The sequence below is a fragment of the Heteronotia binoei genome, chromosome 2 (genome assembly GCF_032191835.1).
Source record: "Heteronotia binoei isolate CCM8104 ecotype False Entrance Well chromosome 2, APGP_CSIRO_Hbin_v1, whole genome shotgun sequence".
Lineage (NCBI taxonomy): Eukaryota > Metazoa > Chordata > Lepidosauria > Squamata > Gekkonidae > Heteronotia > Heteronotia binoei.
The window spans coordinates 146,347,714-146,371,972 of record NC_083224.1 but is presented as its reverse complement, the minus strand read 5'-3'; the positions used below and the strand labels follow the sequence as shown (position 1 = coordinate 146,371,972).

The 24,259-nt window shown below is 41.7% G+C and overlaps 1 protein-coding gene across 1 annotated transcript in view; it reads right to left on the bottom strand.

Annotated features, from left to right (window-relative positions):
* BRDT (bromodomain testis associated) overlaps positions 1 to 24,259 on the bottom strand; it is a 54,526-nt gene that overhangs the window by 5,543 nt on the left and 24,724 nt on the right. The window contains 11 exon segments of the mRNA XM_060232182.1: positions 1,393 to 1,601; positions 4,581 to 4,720; positions 13,744 to 13,885; positions 16,332 to 16,444; positions 17,448 to 17,631; positions 18,265 to 18,326; positions 20,879 to 21,022; positions 21,345 to 21,449; positions 21,584 to 21,876; positions 21,973 to 22,109; positions 22,112 to 22,183. Coding sequence (XP_060088165.1) covers positions 1,393 to 1,601; positions 4,581 to 4,720; positions 13,744 to 13,885; positions 16,332 to 16,444; positions 17,448 to 17,631; positions 18,265 to 18,326; positions 20,879 to 21,022; positions 21,345 to 21,449; positions 21,584 to 21,876; positions 21,973 to 22,109; positions 22,112 to 22,183 — 1,601 coding nt within the window.

Sequence of the window (24,259 nt, the reverse complement as noted above, 5' to 3'; positions counted from 1 at the left end):
TCCCTTGTTCTGGGTTTGCTTCTTTGCTTGCATTATTCCATCTGCATTGTCCCATCTGGCACTAAATTTCATCTGCCCTTCCCCTCTCAGATTAGTTACATCTACCTGTACACACATTAGGAAGCTTTGGAATAGATGTATTATTGGTGCCATCGATAATGGATTGTCAGTTTGTAATAGTCCACTACTGACAGATTATCAGTTTGTGATACTGATTTTAAATAGTATCATGCTTTAATTGTTGGTATTATGTTTGTGCTTGTGCTGTTGTAACCTGCCATGAACCTGCTTGTGGGAGAAGGCGGGTATAGAATACTGGGTTCGATAGTTATCAAAACATAGTTATCAAAACTCTTTATTAGTGATTCAGCATCTCTACTAAGTGACTACAAACTACTCCTAAGCATCATAATATGTGGCAATATATATAGCTGGGGCAGGAGAAACGCAGCCCCCAAGAAGCAGAAACTCATCTGTGACTGTGCCCTTTTTTGATCCTTCATTAGAATATGCATCCTCATTGGCAGATCCTAGGATCCCCTCAATCTATTGTGATCTGCCTCAAGCTCAGTCCTATAGCTCCATGAACCAGGCAGAAGCTTACACCCAACATGTCCAGCCATGCCTTCACATACATAACAGTGGACTAAAAGCCTAATGAAAATAAACTTATCAGCAGACTACTAGCCTATCAATGTCAATAATGTCCACTCAGACTGGCAGCAGCTCTCCAGGGTCTCAGGTAGATTTTTCATATCCCTTCTACACAGACCTTTTAACTGGAGATGCTGAGAATTGAAATGGGAACTTTCTGCATGCAAAGCTAGTGCTCTGCACCTGAACCACAGTTACATGTCAGGGTAGATGCTATTCAAGACTGACATGTTTGTGATACCACAGATGTATCTTTTTAAAAACAGACTGAAGCTTACCTGCAACTTAAAACCAGACTAGAAACAGATTGGTCAAATATTTAGGAAAACACGTATTTAGCATTTAGTTATTCAAACATGATCTCACAATGTTATACCTCTGAACAGTATAACCGAAAGTATAACCTTGCATAACAAATTTTATTTTATTTTAAAATTTGTCGGTCAAGTGGCAGCCAGGGTGTTACCACAACTCTTAAGTGCTCATTTCCTCCTGTCATCTGTCGGCACTGGTATCATACATCACAAAAAAATAAGACTCTGCTTCAAAGTATTCAGTGTACTGTGCTGCTGTTTTATCAGCATGGTGACTTGGCTACTAAGCTTTAATTATTTCCCCTCAAATAGGAATCAACTCTACACAACCACAAAACAACCCAGTTGGCAACCACTCAATACGGTTAGTTAAACGAGCATATGAAAACACAGCCTTTCAATTTAATTATATAGAATTACAAACCTCTCTTTTTCCTGAGGGAGGTTCTTCAGTTTCCTCTTGGCTTGTTCCAACAACTGCCTTTTGCGTTCCTTTGCCCACTCACTTTCTTCTTTTTCTAGAGCTGCTTTTTGGAACTGTCTGAAGCTGTTGTTGGAGGATTTAACAGAGACTGGTGCAGGTATCATTTTTCCTAAATTTGTCCAGGAATCAGCATGCTTAACTTTTATCTCCTGAAAGTAATACAGAAGCGACATTTCCCAGCTCAAAACACAAAGCACATACAGCTCTTTCCCACCTCAGATAGGATTACAAAAAGAAAGAGGGCATTGTGAAATGATTTTTTGAAAAGTTATAAACAGACACCAGAGGTGGCTTTTGTTTTGGGTCTATCTTTACTACATGTAAATGTGTGCATTTAAATTCACTACTTTTAGGAAAAGCAGCTGGGGAAGGGGTAACCTGCAGTGGAGAAACAGCAGCAAAAGGGGAAAGATGGGTAAGCTAACCTTTGCCATATCCACATTTATCCTGCAACTTCCTCCTACATATCACTTGCTCCATGGCAGCATTACAGACATGCATTCACACCTTCTCCCTAGACCTTTGCAGTTATTAGACCTTTATTTTTAAAAATCTTCATTGGCTATGGATGAGTTGGTCAGATATAGGCCAGTCTCCAATTTACCTTTTCTGAGGAAGGTAATATAGTGTATAATGGGCAGAGCAGCTCCAGGGGTTCTTGGATAAAACATCTGTCCTTGCCCCATTTTCAATCTAGTTTCAAGCCTGGGTTTGAATACAAGACTGCTTTAGTTGCACTGGTGGAACTACCTAGATTAGACTACTAAAATGTGCTTTATTTGGAATTGCCCTTCACGAAGCTTCTATTGGCAAAGAATGCTGCAGCCAGAATTTTGACTGGAATTAAGTCAATAATTAAGACTAAAACATTTCTTCCTAAACTATAACATTAGCTCCTAAACTGCTTCTAGGCTCAAATCAAGGTGCTGCTATTGACCTTTAAAAAGCTCTATACAGTTTGAGGTCAACACAGGGTTATCAGGTCCAACTCAGGAAGTATCTGGGGACTTTGGGGGTGGAGCCAGGAGTAAGGTTGTGACAAGCACAACTGAACTCCAAAGAGAGTTCTGGCAATCACATTTAAAGGGGCTGAGCTCCTTTTAAATGCCTTCCCTTCATTGGAAATAATGGAAGATGGGAACCTCCTTTTGGGGCTCACAGAACTGGACCCCTTGGTCCAATCTTTTTGAAATCTGGGGGATTTTTTGAGGAGAGGCACCAGATGCTATGCTGAAGATTTGGTACCTGAACTTAAAAATAAACAGTTCCTTTCCCTGAGCTCAAGATACCCACAAATCAATTCTCCATTATACCCTGTAGGGAACTGTTGGGTTTCTGATGCAATTTCACTTCCTGTTGTCATGAGTTAATTAAGTGTTTGTATATGCATGCTGGTGTTTAGCCAGTGAGTAGGTAGAGCCAATGAGAATGTGTGCACGTACTTCCCGCCAAGGCTAGGTGTCAATATGCATAGTGACCATTGAGGGAGAGCCCTAATAGGCTAATCCATACATTTGGGTGGTGGTCTGAGGGAAACCATTTGGTCAGTTTTATTGCCCTTTGTGTTAAGCCCTTAGATCCTCCATGCAGTTGAAGTTAGGACTCGAGAGAGTCAACATGTAGACTAGAAGCTAGATAGCATAATGAATCCTTCTTTATTTTCTAGAAATCCCAGTCATACCTTTTCCTCATTAGTAAAGTAAACTACTTTTATTCTTAAGCTAAACCGTGTGCCTGGCTGTTATTCGTGGTTCTCTCCACGTTACTCTGCTAATCGTATATCTAAACCCCAACAGGAACCAGTCTCCCAAGGGTATAATGAAGTCCTCAATGGACATTCAACCCCCTCCCCCACTGTCTGATAACCCTGAAGAGAGGGAGGGCCTCCAAACCAGGGGATTCCCAGCCCCCAATGGAGGATTGGCAACCCTAGGTCAACATATCAGAAAGGTCCATCTCCAATCTGGCCACTCTTTGGAGGCCATCTGAGGCTCAATGGGTAGCAATTTGAGGAGGGGCCTTATTGGTTGTGGCACCAAAACTATGAATTATCTCCCCAGGGACATTGGTTTGCTGCTTTTTATTACAGTCTTCCACAAGCTGGTAAAGATTTATCTATTTTATTTCTTGTTCTTCTACTGATCCTCCTTTTCTTTCATATGTCTATGTGTTTTGTTTTAAATGTAGAAAAAAACTAAAAAGCAAAACATATGTATTTTTAATCTTCTAATATTTTGTTTGATGTCTCAGAGACCCTAAGTTGTGTCAAAATAACCTTTAAAATAAAAATAAATTTTAAAATATAAATTTGCCTCTCCCATCATCAGCATGCTCAGCACCTCAGTGTCAAGATATTTGCTGTGTTGAGAAAGGCTTATGTAACTATTTCATTGGAAAAGTTTTATATTTATGTACAAAGGAAAAACCCCATTAGTCCTGCAAGTTTACAAGAACCATGATCAGCGCACATGGCAATAAACCTTTTTTGGTATATGGAAAGTCTGTAATTTAGGATAAATCTTAATTTAACACTGTCCACTACTATTTGCCTTTCAGACAGGAGAACACCCTCCCCCACTTCCTAGAGTAACTCTATCCTTTCATTTTAGTTTCATGCTGCAGCTGTGTTTGAAGGGCAGAATATCACCACTGAAAATTATGTACACCTGAACAAGTTAGACTTCACAGCTGTCTGATAGGTGAGAGCTAAGGTACCTACCATTCCTAAGATTCCTTAATATTATGCAGTCCTATTAAACTCCCATCTTTTGATAATTACAGAGAACTGATGACTACTGGGAAGAATCTGTTTTGTACAATTCCTCTCCAAGAGATAAATTTATTGGACTTCCTTTGGATATAAAGCTTTATTAAGAGTGCACGACTAAAACTGACAACAATTCATGTGCCTAGTTTAGTCACGCGCTCAGATTGCTAGTGTGCCCACCAATGGATTCTTGTTGGGCATTCACTTTGCATTTTGTGCCATATTAACCTGACTTAAAGTAAACCATCATTGGTGGCATGCAAATCACCCCCTCCCCCACAAGTAGCCAGTTTTTAAATGTTTTATATGATTGCACACACTGGCATGTTATAGAAAACAACATCCAAAGACATGATATTACCTTTGTAAGAGATAATGAAGGCTTAGCAACTTGCTTTGCTTTACCCTCACAGTTATCAGAGCAGCTTGCTGGAACAGTGGAATGTGTAGAATCAATCATATGTTGCCCACACGGATCATCTGGTGAGCTAGTCTTTAGTTCTGGAATATAAACAGAACAATGAGTGACAAAGTTGTGAATTTCTAGGAGGTGGAGAACACCTCCGTTTAAGCTCTCTTGTGTTAGACGAGAAGCATACCAAAAATAAATACTATCCATTTGAATGGCACTCAGAGTACATTTTCTGCACTTTGAATCATAAGAAGGTTTTATTTGTCCCTTGTTTACTACACGCAATTTTCAGGCAAGCAGAAGGGCAAGGCCTCCCGCTGTGGCTGTAGCTTTCTATTTTCAGATGCCTGCCTGAGTGTAGGAGATGAACATTTTCTGTTACTCATTTCCTCTCCCCCCCCCCACCCGTTAATAGGGACCATTTTCCCCGGTGTGATGCTCTTTCCCAGGCTCCCCAGAGAGAAAAGCTTGTTACTAAGGGAGCTTGTTGCATTCACAATAAAATTCTCTACACTGCCTCTTTCTACCTTCTTCAGACAAGTAGGTCGGCTCCCCAATTTACCAATGAAGAAAAATTCACAGCTCGCTCTCACTAGGTTACAGGTGCCAGAGTGTTAAAGGCTGTGCACAGCAAGTGGTTTTTTAAAAAAAGGAGAAACCTGCTATGCTGACTTTTCAGAACAAGCTATAAATCAGCTCATTATTTGCTTCCCATACATAGAAGAAGACCATAGATTTATACCCCGCCCTTCTTTCTGAACCAGTCTCAGAGCAACTTACAATCTCCTTTATCTTCTTCCCCCACAACAGACTCCCTGTGAGGTAGATGGGGCTGAGAGAACTCTCCCAGAAGCTGCCCTTTCGAGGACAACCTCTGTGAGAGCCATGGCTGACCCAAGGCCATTCCAGCAGCTGCAAGTGGAGGAGTGGGGAATCAAACCCAGTTCTCCCAGATAAGAGTCCATGCACTTAACTACTACACCAAACTGGTTCTCTGTGTATGATTGGAGAATCTTTAGGAATACCAAGAGCCATCACAGAACCCTGGATAAAGATTCCAACTGCCTCCCATACACCACCTGAACATCAAGTTATGGTGAATGCATGTACGTCTTGCATGTGTGTGCACACATCTGTGTGGGAGAAAAGAGCCAATGCACATTCATTTTACAAATGAAACTGGGGACCAGTACCTAGATAAATATAAGGTGTATATATAAGGTCACATGTTCAGCTGTACATGAGATTATTCAACACACGTATAGAAGAAAAAAGTATATATTATACATGGATTATATGCAAGTTCACTATAAACAGGGCTAAAAATTGAAAACAAGTCATATGACTTGCCTAGCTCTACGGACCCCCTGGATGATCAAGCGTTTATCCAAGTCTCCCAGGCTGGTCCTCAAGGGGAAAAAAAGAGCTGTGTTCTTTGCTGCTTTGAAACACACATGCTTCAGGAGGGATATTTCTTGGCATACATGTGACAATCTGTCGTAATTCAAAATGGATCACCAGTTTCCAGATTTGCTGTAGTATACTGCCCACTATTTGGTAGAAAGCAAAACTTGGAATGTGCCCATTTTTCTGGCAACAACTTCATGTCTCACAGTTGATTGAAAAGCTTGCACATGGTGGCCCTACATTATGGAGAGTCATTTGATTGTGTCTGTAGCCACGTGAACTTTTCAGCTTTGGCACACACTAGTAAACAACAACACCACTTCTCAAAGCCTGCTGAGAGCCAAATTCTACATTGCAGCAGGCGTACGTTAATGGCTGCCAGGACCAGCTATGCATGAGTTTGAGACTGGCCAAGTGTTGACTAGCTTATGAGGAGACCATGGATGAAATATGCTAATAAAAAATTAATCTGATTACTGATGGACCAGGGATGGCAGAATACTCTGCCACTCACCTGCCATACTTCTGTCACCATCTGCTTGAAATGTTGCTGATATTATGGAATAACATTGCAATAATTGTACTGAGAAGTAAAGCAATAACATTTAACAGTAACTTAAATTGCCAAGTAGGAGGAAATAGAGAGGCAAGTCTTTGTAACACCTTTTTAGATACTTATTTAATAAGGACATAAAAACAGGAGAAATGCTGGATTGCATTTCACCCCACCCTACTCTTCATAATATATATTAGCTAAGCAACATTATTTCTGAGGTCTTTGTAATAACTTCAGGAATAAACAGAAAAAAAATATGTAGTACTAAAATAGTTAATATATCTGTTTGCTGTTGTGGAAGGGTTAATACAAAAATCCCTTGGGATGGGATGCTATATATCCAATGAAGCATTAACTTTCAGCGGAAGAATTTTAATCCAAGGTAAATTTCTTTTTCCATACCAATTCTCAAGAAGCAAAAGGTGCTATTAATCCTTTTTAGTCATTACAATTCTGTCACTCCTATCCACGCTGAGAGAATGAACTGTGAGTAATCCTTTTGATGTGTGTGGTAGCCATTCTGTGTGAATGAGGCCATGTATGTACACATGATTGGATATTCAGATTTTTAAGGTATGTGCTCCCACATTTCAAAGCTCAAAAATATGCATGTTGCTCCAATCCCACAACATGATGATCATGTATATCTAGAGGATCACACATAGCATGCTGTCTTGGTACAAGGTGGGAGTGCCAAACCACAAATGAAAGCAAGCCATACACAATACCATATACCAGGAGGGGCCAAACTTGTTTAATATTGAATAAATGTGAGATGTTTGAAAGCTGCAAAACATGAACGTCAGATGTTCTGAGAGCTGCAGGGAAGGAAAGAAGGCCAGTAGGCAAACAGATGGAGGAGGGAGAGAGAAGTGGAAAGAAAGCAACTTTAACTTAAATGCATTCTTCAGTTGGCTTGGAGAAGTCATTTAAGGAGAGAAATGCCTTTATCAAGCTGGCTGATTGGGTGGGGGGAGCTTCAAGAGCCACACAATATGCGTGAAAGAGCCACATGTGGCTCCCAAGCCACAGCCAAACAAAGAGCCACACAAAGAAGCCAAGTGGAAAGGAACAGAAGTGATTGCTAATGGATAAGCAGTAATTCACAGCCAGTGCAGAATGCACAAGGAAGAAAGATTTGTAAAGGCTTCTTTATGTGGGAAACCAAGTATATGAAGCAGCTCCCCACACAGTTTAGCGTAGAGGTCCCTAACCTTTTTGAACCCACAAGCACCACTGGAATTCTGGCTACCATGGTGAGCACAGCCAGCCACAAAATGACTGCCACAAAATGATTGCTGCAGGAGGCAACTTACCCAGTCACACAATGAAGATCCTTGTGCTACGCTGGCAACTGCTGCCACAGCAACATTTTTAAAATTCAATCAAATCTCCAGGGGCTAATCAAAACTCCAGCGGCCTTGCTAGGAAAAGCCCCACCCGATCCTGCCTACTTTCTAAAAGCACTTGACGGGGCACCAGGAAAGATGTCAGGGGGTAGCATAGAACCCACACACACCTCATCGAGGACCCCTGGTTTATGGAATTTTACTAAAGGCATGCATTGTGGAGTTGTTTTAGATTGTATTTACACATGCAAAATGCAGCATAACCAACTCATGATTTTATCATTCCCACTCTCTACTTCAAAGCCTCACATTCCAAGGGTAGCCCTTATACCCTTTGTCTTCTACAAATTATCAGAATGACTACTGAGTGCAAGGGACCTGTAATTACTATAGCCCTGATCTTCAGTGCAAATAAAATAAAATAAAATAAAACAAACAGCATATGCAGCCCTGGCAGAGATCTGAACATTTGGCTATGGAACAGAAATAATTCCTAAGATTGCCCAAGAGTTGTTTATCTACTCCTACAGCATAGCGATAAGCTTTCCAATAAAATTCCTATTTTAGGCAGCATTTGCTATCAAGAGTGAACATCAGGGAAGATTGTGAACGTGTTGGCAGGTTTGGGTTGATTCCACAAAAGACATCTCTGATTCTCTGGCACGCATATGCAGTGTGATTGAAAAAGCATAGCCCACAACTCCTCATCCAACCACATGGCAAGTGTGGGGTCTGTGAACCTTCAACAAGTTGGAAAGGCTACACAATGAAAGTGAAAATCCAGTTATAGAAAATCCCGAACCACAGTTTCCCCTACCATATCATTCTTCAATGCACACTGAAGCACAAACAGGGAGAATGAGAAGCTTAGATGCTGGAGGCATTCTAAGGTCTGCAGCCCAAGCACTTTGGAACAATAGAGTAGAAGACATCAGCAAGTCACATCCAGATCATGCCACAAAGTTAACCTACATAATCTCATCTCAGTGTGCTCAAAACGGGGGGGAGGAGGAGATACATGGTAGGGATCTTATTCATAAAAAGATATCTGGCTTTTAGACATCCTTCCCCAATGTATGAAAATTTGCAGTTTTTATATCTCAAGGTTGTCAGCCATTGCAAATAGTCAGAAGGCATTATCATGTTTCCAGACAGTGGTTTCCCCTGCCTCTTCCCACCCCACTTTAAGGCTGTAGCACTAAATCAGGAGGAGAAAGAAATATCCTTTTTTTAAAGGCAGTGGATTGCTGCAGCATTCTCAATCATTCAGATTGTTCATCCTGTTAATTTAGTTACAACAAGAGTGATGAAGACCAGCAGGGCTTTCTTTGTAGAAAAAGCTCCGCAAGAACTCATCAGCATTTTAGGCCACACCCTCTGATGGTAAGCCAGCCGGAACTGCATTCCTGTGTCTTCCTGCTCAAAAACAGCCCTGAATACCAGGAATCATGACATGTCTCCCCCATTGTAAGTGTCACCATGCTAAATCAGTATCCTGACAACCCCATGCCCTTCATGGACATGTACCATAATTTCTCCTGAATTCCAACACAGTATTTAGCTTCAAAAGTCAGAGTTCACTCCCTCAAAAAAGTCTACAAAGTATGGGTGTTGAACTCATTTGTTATGAGGGCCAAATCTGACATATATGAGACCTTTTTGGGCTGGGCCATGTTGGGCCAGGCCAGGCCATGGCAGGCCAGGCCATTTGTATACCTATTTATGATTAGGTAGCAGAGATACAAACTTTATAAAGGACAAAGAGGAACAAACAAACAACAACCTTAAAATATGCTTAAAACATTAGCACTCATTGGTCTTAAATGCACTTTTTTGTATTTCCCACATGGGATCCAGGAAACTGGGCAAAGGAAGGTCTGGCTTTTTCCTTCCTTCCTCAGGGGATGAGGAGGGGGAGGAGCCTCAGCCAAAAGAAAGAAAAGAGGCTTGCCTCAGTAGCTCTGCTGTGTGATTGAGAGCGCCTGGCAAAGCAAGCTATCCCTTCTCCCCAAGGGAGGAGCCTCAGCTAACAGAGAAAATAGACGTTTTGTTCTGTAGCTGCTGTGCGATTCAGCAAGCCTTGCAAAGCAAGCTGTTATGCAGAAGGAAGCAAGAGAGAGGGAGAAGGAAGCAGATGACAGCCAGTTGCTCAGGCCCCCAGGCCGCATGTTGACACCCCTGAGATAGAGGATCAGAGTAAAGGATTAACGTTCATCTATTTATTCAATAAATGGGTACAGCTGCAAGCTGACCAGGTAATAAAACTGGAAAGAAGATTTAAAACAAACAACAACTAAGCAAGGAATCAAGGTTTCATTTAAAATCTACAAAGTACTCACATAAACAGATTTTAATAATATTGGTTTTAAGGAACACCCAGGAACACAGTCTTTTACAGAGAGCAGTCTTTAGGGCATAAACTTCATAATTTCACACAGATATTTAGGTTAATTGGAAGCTTCGAGATAACTGCCTGTTATAACTCATTTTATAAACTCTTTGCCTTAATAGTGTGATTTAAGAAGTGAAATACTGGCAGTGTTTGCCAATAAGCATTACCCATAAAATATTACATTCCAAGTACTGTATGTAACATTCCCTACTCCACTGACAATGATTGTTCCTGAATGTGGCATATGGTGGTGCCTATTAAACCTCCTTGTTCGTTTCAACCACTATCTAACTCTGCCTTTCAGTAACTGAATCTACACCCTGACCTGGATCACCTTGAGTAGCCCGATCTTGTCAGATTTTTGAAGCTAAGCAGGGTTGGCACTGGCTAGGATTTGGATGGGAGACCACCAAGGAAGTCCAGTGTCACTACACAGAAGCAGGCAATAGCAAACCACCTTTGAATGTCTCTTGCCTTGAAAACCTCATGGGGTTGTTATAAGTCCACCTTCTCCATCCCATGAAAATTTTGTAAAACCCTATCATGTTACCCCTCAATCGTTGTTTCTCCAAGCTAAAGAGCCCTAGTTTCTTCCACCTTTATGCATAGGGAGGATGCTCTATCATCCCCTTAATCATTTGAGCTTCCCTTTTCTGCACTTTTCTAGGGCTCTAATATCTTTTTGAGGTACAGTGACTGGAACTGTACACAACATTCCAAATAAGCCCATACCATAGATTTATATAGGGGTGTTACGATACTGGCTGATTTTTCAGTCCCCTTTCTAATAATCCTCAGCATAGCATTTGCTTTTTTTTAAGTGCAGTCACACAGTGAGTCAACATTTTCAGGGAGTTATCTACTATGACCCCAGGATCTCTCTCCTGGTCAGATACTACCAGTTTCGGCCCCATCAATGTATCTTTATAGTTAGGATTTTTTGCATCAATGTGCATTACTTAGCACTTGCCCACACTGAACCTCATTTGTCATAACAACACCCACTGACCCACCTCGACAGATCCCTCTGGAGCACCTTACAGTCCCCTCTGGTTCTCACTGCCCTGACAACTTAATGTCATCTGCAAACTTAGCCACTTCACTGCTTACTCCCAGCTCTAAATCAGAAATGAACAAGTTAAAAAGCACCAGACCTAGAACTGAGCCCTGCAGTACCCCACTGCTTATCACTTCCCACTGTGAAAACTGCCCGTTTATACTCACTCTGTTTCCTCTTAATTAACCAGTTTTTAATCCACAAAAGGACTTGTCCTCTTATCCCATGACCGCTTTATTTACTTAGGACCCTTTGATAAGGAACTTTCTCAAAAACTTTCTGGAAGTCATGGTAAACAACATCAATTGGGTCACCCTTCTCCAAAAGTTTGTTCACTCCCTCAAAGAACTCTAAGAGATTAAAAATGGGGAATTCACTACCAGAGGATTTAGTGATGGCCACAGGCATAGACCTTTAAAAGGGGATTAGATAGATTTAGGGAGGATCGGTCTGTCAGTGCCCACTAGCCATGGTGACTAAAGGGAACCTTGACATTCAGAGACGATAAACCCCTGAATACCAGTGCCCAAGGCTTTTTTGCAGAAAAAGTCATTTGCATATTAGGCCACATCACCATAGCGTTGCACAGGGCCTTTTTGTAGAAAAAGCCCAGCAGGAACTCATTTGCATATTAGTCACACCCTGACCCCCAAGCCAGCCGGAAGTATATTCATGTGTGTTCCTGCTCAAAGAAACCCCTGCCAGTGCCAGGAGGTGGCATCAGGGGAAGACTTTGGTCTCTATTGTCCTCTTGTTGGATCTTCAAAGGGACTGGCTGGCTGGCCACTGAGTGAGACAGCATGCTGGATTAGATGGACCACTGGTCTGATGTTCTTATGACAGTTGCTGAAGAGAAACAAAACAGGAAGCTATAGGGAAGCAAAAACTCTTATAAGACTAGTGCTGTTTCTCAGAGGCCGTTTTCGCACTCACGTTTTACTGGCGCCACGACCCTCCTCACGCCGGCGAATCTGCATGGATTTCGCACCAGAAGCGCCGGCGCACCCAGAAGCGCCGGCTACTTCCGTCGCTAAGCCAGCGCAAACGGAAATCGCAAAGATGCAGGAAAACGTTTGCGCTGGCTTAGCGACGGAAGTAGCCGGCGCTTCTGGGTGCGCCGGCGCTTCTGGTGCGAAATCCATGCAGATTCGCCGGCGTGAGGAAGGTCGTGGCGCCAGTAAAACGTGAGTGCGAAAACACCCAGAGAGATTCTAATTAGGGTTCTGCAGAATTCTAATTAGCCACTCTAAAGCTTGTGTGTTTTCTTTCAACTAATATTACCGGATAGATAGGCCCAGTTACCTATTCCATCATTTTCAATCATGGGGTATTAGGGCTGCCCCCTCCCCCCAGAAGAGGGGATCCCCTGCCACCAGGCTCTGCCCCTCTCTGCTAATCAGCTGGCTGGTAAGGGGATTTTCAAGTACCAGGAAGGAGGCCCAGCCTATGTTGCTGGTGATATGGCAACATTACTTCTGGCACCAAACAGAAGGGATATCATCATGTTGGCAATATTGCAGTGATGCTCTAGTATTGGGGAAGGACTGTATGGTAGAAGCCATTTTTACCATAGAATTTTTGCTTAAGTACCAGAGCAAATTGTTTGTCCCGCACAGTGTCACAATGTGATGATGTCCCTTCCAAAACATGTTAGAAGGGATGTTGCCAAGCTGCTCCCTCCCACTCCTGGTAAGTCCCTCCATCCTTTGCCAGTTGCCAAGAGGGATCTGGCAACCTTATAGGGCATTATTTTCAATTATAGGGGAAATTGGTTTGTGTAGTTACATAGCAGTAATTACAGGATATGGATACTGCAATAGACAACTTCAGAGTAACACATCTGAGATCATATTACTATTAATTCCCTTCCACTCTGCTGAACCACTGTTACTTAGAATCAGTGCATTTCATTGCATTACTGCTACCCTCAAAGGCCAGGTAAAATTTGATTACATCTAGGTTATAAAAATGTTCTAGATAGTTTGTAAAATTAAATAGTCAAGTTAATAATCTCTGCATTAAGTCTTTACTACTATCATTTGCTTTTATGACATTTTCAGGCAACTGGTCTTCTTCCACAATCCAAACCCCGCTAAATTAATAGCAAACCTCCCCTCCATTTAAACCTACTTGCATTGTCGCCTTTTAAAGTAGTAATTGTATGAAACTCGTCAGAGGCTCACCTCCAGCAATATAGTTTGATCATCCTAGACTGCACATAATGGTGTTGCAATAAATCAGCAAAGTAGGAGTACTCGTGTGTCACTTTATTTGGAATAGCATAGTCATAAAAATCCATTATAAAGCACCTATCCCAGCCCTTGATGCATTTACATTACCGGATTACATACTTTGGTCTTGATTAACAGGTTTTGATTCAGCAGTTCCCAAAGCAATTTTGTTTTGGAGAGCAGCTGCTTGTGTCTGTTGAAATGATGCTTTCCCGATATCTTTGCTATCACTCAAAAGGAGAGTCGGAGAAGAACAAGATACCTATGGGAAAAGTTCAAACTCTTAGAGAAAAGATAGGATTGGTCGCCTTTGTTGAGCCCAGACAGAAAACCAACTGACCCTGGGATGAGCTTCTGTATCCGTATCACCTTGCCTGGGGTCCAGAAGAGTTTTACCATACATAGTATGTGCACATGATCTTCTGCTTCTAACCTTAAGGAAAGGGAATCCATGCCTCTTTGAACTTTTAAAAGAATGGTTGAGTGACTGACCAGTTCCCTAACTTCAGCATGGGAGCATCCATTTAACTTCCCCCCCCCCCACACCTCCCTATGACTATACCCCACTATTTCACAAAACCTTGTTTGAATCATGCACATTCTACCTTCACAGCCTATTAATATTTGCCAAAATATACTTGTACCAAACTTCAAGCATTATAACCTTTCTGTATGACTGGACTTGACTCTGATGTTGTACCTGTTCTATGTCTTACACAAAATGACTACCAAAGTGAAAGAGATTCAAGATAGCAAGCTGTCTGGCCTGCACAATGTTCCAGACATCCCATTAAAGGATGTCAGGTAATAGGGAATGAAAAAAACCCTAAAAAGCCATTACCAGTCAGAGGAAGCAACACTGAGCTACATAGACCAATAGTTTAATTCAGCAGGAGAGAGGCTCGTGTATCCATGTAGGAAGGTATTAACTGCAACCATTTTTTTTGGGAAGCCCACTTTGTGTTGCTCCTCTGCCTTTGCATCTGGGAGACCCAACAGCCTTTCAGTAAGAGAATAACTTCAGAACTTTTATTGGCTATTCCATACTTAATGGTTTATATCTCACTGGTGAACTGCTCAGCATAATGCAGAAACTTCCTATAGCAGAGGAAGGTTAGCTGAGCAGAGTGGTACAACATAATCCTAAGACCAAGTGGTGTGGTTTCCATTGTCAGCAATGGAGAGAGAAGTCCATTTCAATACTCTCCCATGAATATAAGCTATCAGAAGTACTAAGAGGTTAGATCAGTGGTTTCAAAAGCAAGTGGTACCATCCTGTAGGGGGTGGGATTACCTGTTGGGGGGGGAGACTAAGAGGTAAGATGTTCACTTATTTACAACTGACCAGGCAAGAGCCTAGAGTGAAACATTTTTCTTGCTTCATTAAAGTTTTATTGTTCTTTCAGATTTATTTCCTTTGATTATGTTTGTTTGTATTTACAATTCTGAGTTGTCACAAGACAGGCAATGACACCAAGGTTCTGCCTCTACATAAGTGCTGAAATCTGGGGGAAACTATCAGAATTTGTACTAAATGTGCCACCAGAGTTCTAGTCAGACAAGCATACTGTGTTTTGAGAAGCTGATTTTGAACGTTTGCTGCTTCATACTGAAATTCATTGGCTATCAAAAGACAACACTTGTAAGACACTTTTATGACCTTTTTGACACTGTTGTGAAACTCAGGAATGCTCAGGGATAAAAAAGAGATCTTGCATGACATCACTGATTTATCAAAAGTATCTGCAAATTTCAATGAAATGAATTTGCAGTTGCAAGGAAATGAGTTCAAGCAGTCATTTATATGTTTATTTCAAAATTAATTCTATTCAAATGGAATACAGTGTCACAAGCTATACCAATTTTCAAGCCTGTTTAAGATAGAAGACAAAGGTGGGATATAAGGTTTTTGTGACCATTTTGATATGATTATTTGCTGCTGTTGATCATGATGATATGCTGCATGACGTATGTGAGTGATCTGAGGATCTTCTTTCAATGGAAATTCCAGATCGGGTGATAAATCCATTTTCAGATATTGAGGAAGTTGGGGTAGTGGAGGATGAATTAACAGAACTACAAGAGAACAGTGAGCTGAAGCTAAAGTGTAAGAAATTGTACCAACAGTTTCAGTTACAGAAGGAAATTTCTGATTGCTGCCCTACACCTTTTATTATAACATCATTTTCTGTAAAAGTGGTTTTAGTGTGATCATCCAACCTCTCTCCAAGCAAAGAAATTGCTTGCTCCAGATCACTTAGGGTGATTTACAACTCCTGCTAAGTGACTTTAAACCAGACATTGGGAAACTAGTTTTACTTCATCAAGTCTATCAATCATATTAAGAATTTACTGAACAGTGAAGTAGTTACTAAATGTGGTATCTAAGACTCTTGCTAAATGACTTTGAAAAGCTGGTATTACTGGATCAAGTTTTATCAGTTTTGTTGAACAAATCAAACCAAAATGTTTTAATTGGATTTTGAATAAATGAGCAATTATTACTGTTTTGAATTTTATTATTACTAGCTTCCTTAGTGAATCATACAAATCTCTATTCTGAAAAATGCTTAAATAAAAGGGTAGGATGGGGGCACTGAGGATGAGTCTATGGAACCAAGGGGCCGATGATCCAAATAACTTCGGCAGTCACTGGGTTACAGGCTACTATGAACAACAAAAAAACCAGTTTTGAACAGCATATTTACCTTTGAAAGTATGTGAGGACTTGGGATGACGGAAGGGTAGGTCTCCAGTAAGCTACTTTGATTGGCTTGATGAATTGGAGTGCAATGTAGTGGGGACACAACAGCCACCATGCCTAGAGGTAAAACAACAATGCCATTGCACCTATATACAAAACCCAAGGAGTGCAACAATAGACAAACAATGTCTGCTCAACGTATGAGTTCAAGTCATTGAAGGAAAAAACCTTAGAAACAGCTTGAAATAATTCCTGTAGTTATCCCATTTTGTATGACTGCACTTCATATAATATTGATATAATTCTTTCCCGTATTCATTTCACTATTTATCGTTAGGGTTGGAACCAGTGGTCCCCTCTCCATCACATGTAGATATGCTGTTTTGAGCACCACGCACCGATGCATGATTAAAAACCCAATCAGATGAAAAACATTCAGGCATTTTCACACAGCCCTATCTCAGCTGGGATCAAAACCCCTGAAGTTGTGATAAGGCACTATTCACTTGTCAGGCTGCATGAACACACTGGCTCCACAACCAGTCAACCCTATATCAAACTGAACAGCACTGACAACTTACTGCTGTAAAGACAAGTCAGCCTATCAGAAAAAGGATATATTCTTTTAGTTCCATTTTACATACAGTATTAAGTGTACTGTTGGAAGCACTGCCCAAGCATTGCCCAAACACACCATTGCAACTCATGCATAATTCGTTCTTCATAATATAATAACCTATGCAGTAAGAAGGTAGGAGCAGGAAAAGGAAGGGAAGATTAGGAATACAGTTAAATATAGACACAAAATTGATATAATTTGACTTGTTTTCACCCTAGTGGTGGTGGGAGAATAACACTGCCTTGCTAAAAATCTTAGCTATATCATGGATTTTACAAAGACTCCGTAAGTCTGTAGTAGTCTCAGCAAAGGAAACTAAACCCCGCCCCTGAAATCTTTGGGATTGCTCCACAGTATTTATATGGTTTTATCTTCCTGCCATAGTACATGCAATGCTGCATTTGAGATCAGACAATGATGGTGTCCCCAGAATGACAGCATCATTGGGATCTACTGACTCTCTTTTTCTGTCTTTATTATTTTTTTTAAAGAAAGATTCACCTGGTGGAGAGAGGACGCTTTGTTCTGGCAATTTAAGAGGGCTGCGCTGTAAAGGTTGAGAGTTCTGCAGTATCTGATGCGGAAACCTGGTTTCTGTTGATCTTGGGGACTGTGTGCTATTAGGCAAAATGTTTTGTGCTTGGTGAACAATACTGCAGGATGTCCTTTGATGAGGCACTGGCATCTGACAGGGGGGGAAAAAATCAACAAGGGCAAGTAACATTTTTATATTTGAATTTCAGAATTCTAAAACATCACACAAAGACTGCATTTAGGAGCCAGGTAACACTCACTCTCAACTATAATAGAAGAGCTGATTCAGGAAAAACATGAGGCATTTCAGAGATAAACAATGCATTGGCAAGAGAGGGGTTTTTTTTTTGGCTTTTGATGAGTTCGTAGGATTTTCAAGGCAAGAGACATTCAGAGAAGTGTTCCCTCTTAGTGTGAGCTAGCTCACAGTTTTTAGCCTTTTTCTTAGCTCAGAAAAAATGGTCCCAGAGCAAACCAATTTCTGTAGCAGCTCACAAAGTAGAATTTTTGCTCACAAGACTACACAGTTTAGAGGGAGCATTGATTTGGAGTTGGTTTGCAGCTGGCTATCAGAGCAATCCTGGACTACCTTGGTGTTCTCACAGAGTTGGACTCTTAGCTTCTGAGCTCTGATAAACTCACACTGGCCTAGGCTGTCCAGGCCAGGACAGGTTTCTGTCATTAATTCATACACTGAAGCCAGTATAAGTAGAAGAAACATCAGAAGCAACTGAGCAGGGGGAATAATGCTATGATGGAAGAAAGGTTGGGGAGGAAAGTTTACCTTAATCTGCTCTTTGCAAAATAAATCCTTCTGCCTGTTTCCATTCTGCTTTAAGCACATTTCTGTAAAATATGGGGAAATGTAACTTTTATGGTATATACATATGGTGATGTTCTATGCAGTTTTTAAAAATAATATATCCCTGGATTATTCTTTTTTATTCTCCAATAATTTAGTCTAGTGTGCCAGTTATTTCCAGTGAAGGTATTTGCACCTCCTCCAGAGGACCATTAACTTAAAAGGTGCATCACAACACAATAGCTGTCTACCAACACACACCTTGGTCCATATGCAGTAGCTTGGATTGAAGATGGTGGTGAAAAGTGTGTGACTCCCTCTTTATCATATAAAAATGTTATATTTGATACACATACACCCTAGTATGGGACCTGATTACAGTTGATCTGTATCTCATTACAGTTGATTCTGTTTGAGCTAAAGTAACCCCTAGTAACAGCCAGAGCCTAAAACAGCAAAAGGAAGGAAGGAAGGAAGGAAGGAAGGAAGGGAGAGAGAGAGAGAGAGAGAGAGAGAGAGAGAGAGAGAGAGAGAGAAAGAAAGAAAGAAAGAAAGAAAGAAAGAAAGAAAGAAAGAAAGAAAGAAAGAAAGAAAGAGAAAAAGAGAGAGAGAGAGGGGAAGGAAGGAAGGAAGGAAGGAAGGAAGGAAGGAAGGAAGGAAGGAAGGAAGGAAGGAAGGAAAAAGAAAGAAAGAAAAGAGTTCCTCAGTAGGTGCTAGTTCGGAGATGATGTTCTAATACTAGATCCAGAGATTGGAGGAGATGAATCTGCCCAGCTGAGGGGAGGGATGCTAGACAGAGAAGCAAGACTTGAGTCTGGAAGACACAGACACACAGACGTGCTTTGGCTGAAGCACCATGGAGATGCTGGATCTCTTTCTGAACTAATATGCAAGGCAGCAAATCTACTGTCCTCATGAGTGCCTCAACCTGTATTCTTGTATATTTTGAGAATCATAGAGTTGGAAGGGACTTCCAGGGTCATCTAGTCCAGAAAATTCACAAGTACCTCCCCCCCTCCCCTGCAATCTCCAGTGATCATTGTTCCATGTCCAGAAGATGGTAATAAACCTCCAGGATCCCTGGCCAAACTGGCCTGGAGAAAAATGGCTTCCTGATCCCAAAGTGGTGAACAGCATTTCCCTGGGTGTAAGAAAGGGCCACAAGAACTAAGCACTAATGCAACCTGTCCTGCCCTCCTTCTCATGATCTGCCCAAGTTCACAGAATCTGCATTGCTGTCAAATGGTCAAAGAAGGAGAGCCCACCCACCACCTCATGAGGAAGCCTGTTCTACTGAGGAACTGCTCTATCAGGAAGTTCTTCCTAACGTTTAGCCAAAAACTCTTTTAATTTCAACCCATTGGTTCTGGTCCGACCTTCTGATGCCACAGAAAACAACTCTGCACCACATGACAGCCCTTCAAGTACTTGGAGATGGTTATCATATCACCTTTTAGTCATCTCCTCTCCAGGCTAAACATACTGAACTCCTTGAGCCTTTCCTCATAGAACTTGGTCTCCAGACCCCTTACCATCTTTGTTGCCCTCTTTTGGATATGTTCCAGCTTGACTATATCCTTCTTAATTGTGATGCCCAAAACTGAACATGGTACTCTAGGTGAGGTCTAACTAGAGCAGAGTAAAGTGATACTATCACTTCACATGTCCTGGACACTATACTTCTGTTGATACAGTCTAATATTACAGCAAAGTGAACAAACCTTGTTTGGGTTGCCCTTTTTTTGCTGTTCAGGACAGCAAGAACCACACAATGGTACAAAGCAAGCCAGCATCTCAATGTATTGTTACTGACAAGTCCTGAACATTTCATTCTTGCAGACTTCATTGTGCTGATTCCTAGTACATTTGATTCACCAGTTTATGGCAGTCATGTACACCAGCAGACACGGGAACAAAATGGAAATCTATTCTAAACAAATCAGTAATCAGATGCTGCTGAACACTTCAGCTTGTTTTACATGTCAGACTTAAGTCAGCTTGTGCATCTCCTACATCAGTGGCTTTGTAGATCTTCACTGGGCAGAATGTATACGTGAGGCATATAAGCTGCCTTATTCAGAGTATGGTTTATGGTTTATTGGATTTATACCCTGCCCTCCCCGCCGAGGCAGGCTTAGGGTGACTACCACTTTCCACAGAGTAAGGCCACCACTTTCACTAGGCAAACTAGGCTAAAGCGCTCTGACTGACTACAGTCCTCCAAGAGTTCATGGTGGTCTTCCTGGCTGTGCTGCCAGAGGTGGCCATTTCCAGGTTACATGCTCTACCATTGTGCCAAGGCTCCTTCAGCTCAGCCTCTTCCACTCTCTGTTCTGCACTGACACACTGATATGAAAAACCAAGACACTCCCGAGTTACTTCCAAGTGACATGGGCAAAAACTGCTGACAAGCAGCCAAGAGTTAATGTATGAATGAGTAAAGCCAGAATGGAAAGAGGAATTAAAGATTTCAATTTATCCATGCACTTAGCTTTCCGAGTAAGAAGTCGCAGTTTAGCCTAAGGCAGCAAAGATGTCAAACCCATTGCTGAAAGAAGCTTAATTTAAAAAGAGAGAGAGAGAAAAAAGAGCAAACCAGACTCAGAATCAGTACTATCAGAGGAGCTGGAGCCATTGCTGCTGCTATCAGAGTCAGAAGTGGTGGTACTGGTGCTGCTGCTGCTGCTTTCACTTAGCCGAGATGGTCCTCTGACAGTCTTTAGGATGAAATGATTTTCAGCTAGAAGACACGGACAAAAAAACGAACAGAATACAGATAGTTATTTAGAATGTTTACATGGTGCCTTATTTCCTTGGACTAAAGACAGCTAACAAACAACACAACAAGCTGCAAGGACACAAAACCAAAATGTTAACCATATGAGTGGGCAGAGGGACTACTAGAAGACACTGCCTTTAAAAGCTGGTGGAGAGTTTTGCAGTTTCTGTTGTGACTATAGACCTTGCCAGATAATTGGGTTATTGGATGAACTGTAAGTCTATGGTTGCAAGCTCTCCAAGCTTCATGATGTTAAACCTTTCAGTGTCAAGGTTTCACCTACAGTTTGCCTTTGGTTGCTTAGGGTTCAGTTGCCCATTGACATCTAGGAGCCTTCTTTCCAGCTCTTGTTTCTTCTCAAATTTAAGTTCTTCCTTCGACCTCTTTGCTGCACACACACAGGGGAGGGGGGCACACAGAGAAAAAGGGACATGAAGAGAGGATGAGGGACTACATCCCATTTTGTTTCAGGAAAAACCCATGTAGTTTTTCTTAACGTTTTTGGGGACGTTACATACACACCAGAATGTTTCTTGGGCCTTTTTCTTAAACAAGCCAGTACGTATTTCTCCAGTTCCCTTAAAGTAGATGCTTTCAAATTTTCAAAGTCTATTTCTATTTCATCAGGATCAGAGGGCTGGAGCAAAGGTTCCCTTGACTGTATAATGTAGACCACCCTGCCAAGCTTCTCTCCTGGGAGCTTATTTATGTCCAAACTTAACTGCCTCTTTTCATCATAATTCATAGGTTTGGCATTATCCTCATCTTCAGAATTGTATACTGGTTCATCTTGCTGCTTGACTTTCTTTGATTGACTGCAAGAGAGAATTTTTTTTTTAAAAGAGAGCTAACTGCAGTGCCAACAACACAGAGCATGGATTCACACCCACATATGCAGTGGCACATCTTACATGTCCAAAGACATTTTCTTTTTTCGTTTCTTCAGCTTTCTTTTCTTCTGACTTCCTAGCTTCTTTTCTTCAGCTTTCTTTTCTTCTGACTTCCTAGCTTCTTTTTCACTTTGCTTTTTCTTCTCTCCTTCGATCTTCCTTTCTTCTTCTTTTTCAGTTTGGGTGAGGTGGTTTTAGCCAAAGCTTGCAATTGCTGATGCACAGCCTTAAGCTATCAAAAAGAAAACACACCAAAAAAGAAAAGACAATGTTTGCTGCATATTTTGAAGTCTCTAACAAAGCAATTACAGGGAGAATTTTAGAGGCCTAAAATCTTTTTTTTAAAGTTGTTAAGGGAGGCAAACTAATCTTTTAATTATTCTTTTTACAAAGTGTTTTCCCCCACAAAACCACTTTATAAAGAGAACCCAATTTATAAAGAGAACCACTTTATAAAGATAATCCAACTACATTGGAAATAGAATTTTTAAGAAGCAATTGCATTTGGATACTCTGGGTTAGGAAATTTCTGAAGATCTGAGGACATAGCTTGGGAAGAGTAGGATGCAACCTCATGTAGGGTTGCCATTTCCAGGTGGTGGCTGGAAATCTCTTGGGATTACAATTTATCTTCAGGTAGCAGAGACCTTTTTACCTTGAGAAAATGGGCACTTTGGAGGATGGACTCTATGACATTATATCCTTGCTAAGGCCCCTCCCCTCCCCAAATCCCACTTTTCCAAGGACCCACCTCCCAAATTTCCAGGTATTTCCCAACCCAGAGCTGACAACTCCTATATCCAGGCAAAAGATCAGTTCACCTAGGGAAATAGCCACTTTGCAAAGTGGACTCTACAGCATTATGCCCCATTGAAGACCCCCTCCTCCTCAAACCCCACCCTCAAGCTCCACCCCCAAAATCTCCAGATATTTCCCAACCCAGAGCTGGCAACCCTAGACATCAGTGAGATACTATAAAGTCTACCCTCCAGAGTAGCCTTTTTTTCCAGGGGGAACTCTAATACAGAGATAAGCTGCAATTCTGGGAAATCTGGTAACCATATTTGGACATTTAGTGTCCAAGTATCTCGAGCACACATATATTAGCATTTCCACCTTACTCATCAGGACAGCTACCCAGTATTAAAAACAACAGCAACCTAGTATTTAAAACAACACAACTTCTCTGTGCAGCTCCCCATTCCTAAACCAGCCCACTCATATTCTCTTGGCTCCCTTTCCTCATGTGGACAGCCACACCCAGCTTTCTAATTGTAGCCAATAAGAGCAAAACAAGGTCCACAGCAGATAAGGAAGGAAATTGTAGCAGTCCTGCCCCTTCCTGTTCAGTCACCAATGGATGGCAATTATTTCCTTGCTTGCCAGCAGGGCTGTAGCCAGAATTTTAAAAGTTGGAGGCCTTTTAAAAAGTCAGGGGGCACCCTTTCCCATCCACTGCAGGGCTTGCTGCTTCTCAGAAGCTTTCTGGAGTAAGGGCAAAAGCTGGAGGTTCTGAAAGTGACCAAGTCAAGGCTGCCAACCCTAAAACTTTGGAGTCAAGAAGGGATTGCACTTTACATGCAAGTGGGGAGTTTTCTTTTACCTCCCTCTCCCCCACCCAGGCACTTTGCAGCCTGCAGCTCTATACAACCCCCCCTCCAGTCCATTCCACACAGCTTCCTCCAACTCCTGCTCCTTCACCTCCCTCCTCTCTGCATACTGCTGTTGCTTCTGCAGTGCACTGTGCCCTACTCAGCTCTTCCAGCTCCGGCTGCGGACACTTTGTTGGCCCAGCCATGGCGGAAGTCAGGGGGCTCCATCTGAAAGTCAGGGGGCTGTGCCCCCACAGGCCCCCCTGTGGCTACAGGCCTGCTTGCTGGTTATACCTAAGATGTTATTTTTATACAGGTAACCCATGCATTCTCTCATTTCTCTCCAAACTTGCAAACTGGAAAGAAAGATGACAGAAAAGCCGCAAAAGGAAGGCCACCAGCAAGGAGGAGAAATGCTTTACCATAAGTAAGTGGAACAGTCCTTTAAGAACAGACCAGGCATAGTTTATAGGGGCTTGCATTCATCAGATGCAGAGAATGCAGCAGGGGCATAAAGGCTGTCAGTATTCCAGGAATGAATGTAAATTGTGCCACATTCTCTCTTAATCATCAAAACAACACGTGAAAAGATATCAGCTTTCTAAATTAAAGCACAGTCTGTTCAAGCACAAAATGAGGAGGCTTGCTTAAGAGAAACTAGGTGTGTGAGGGAGGGGGGCACGCATTGAAACGAACAGTGTAGATTCAAACGCTGC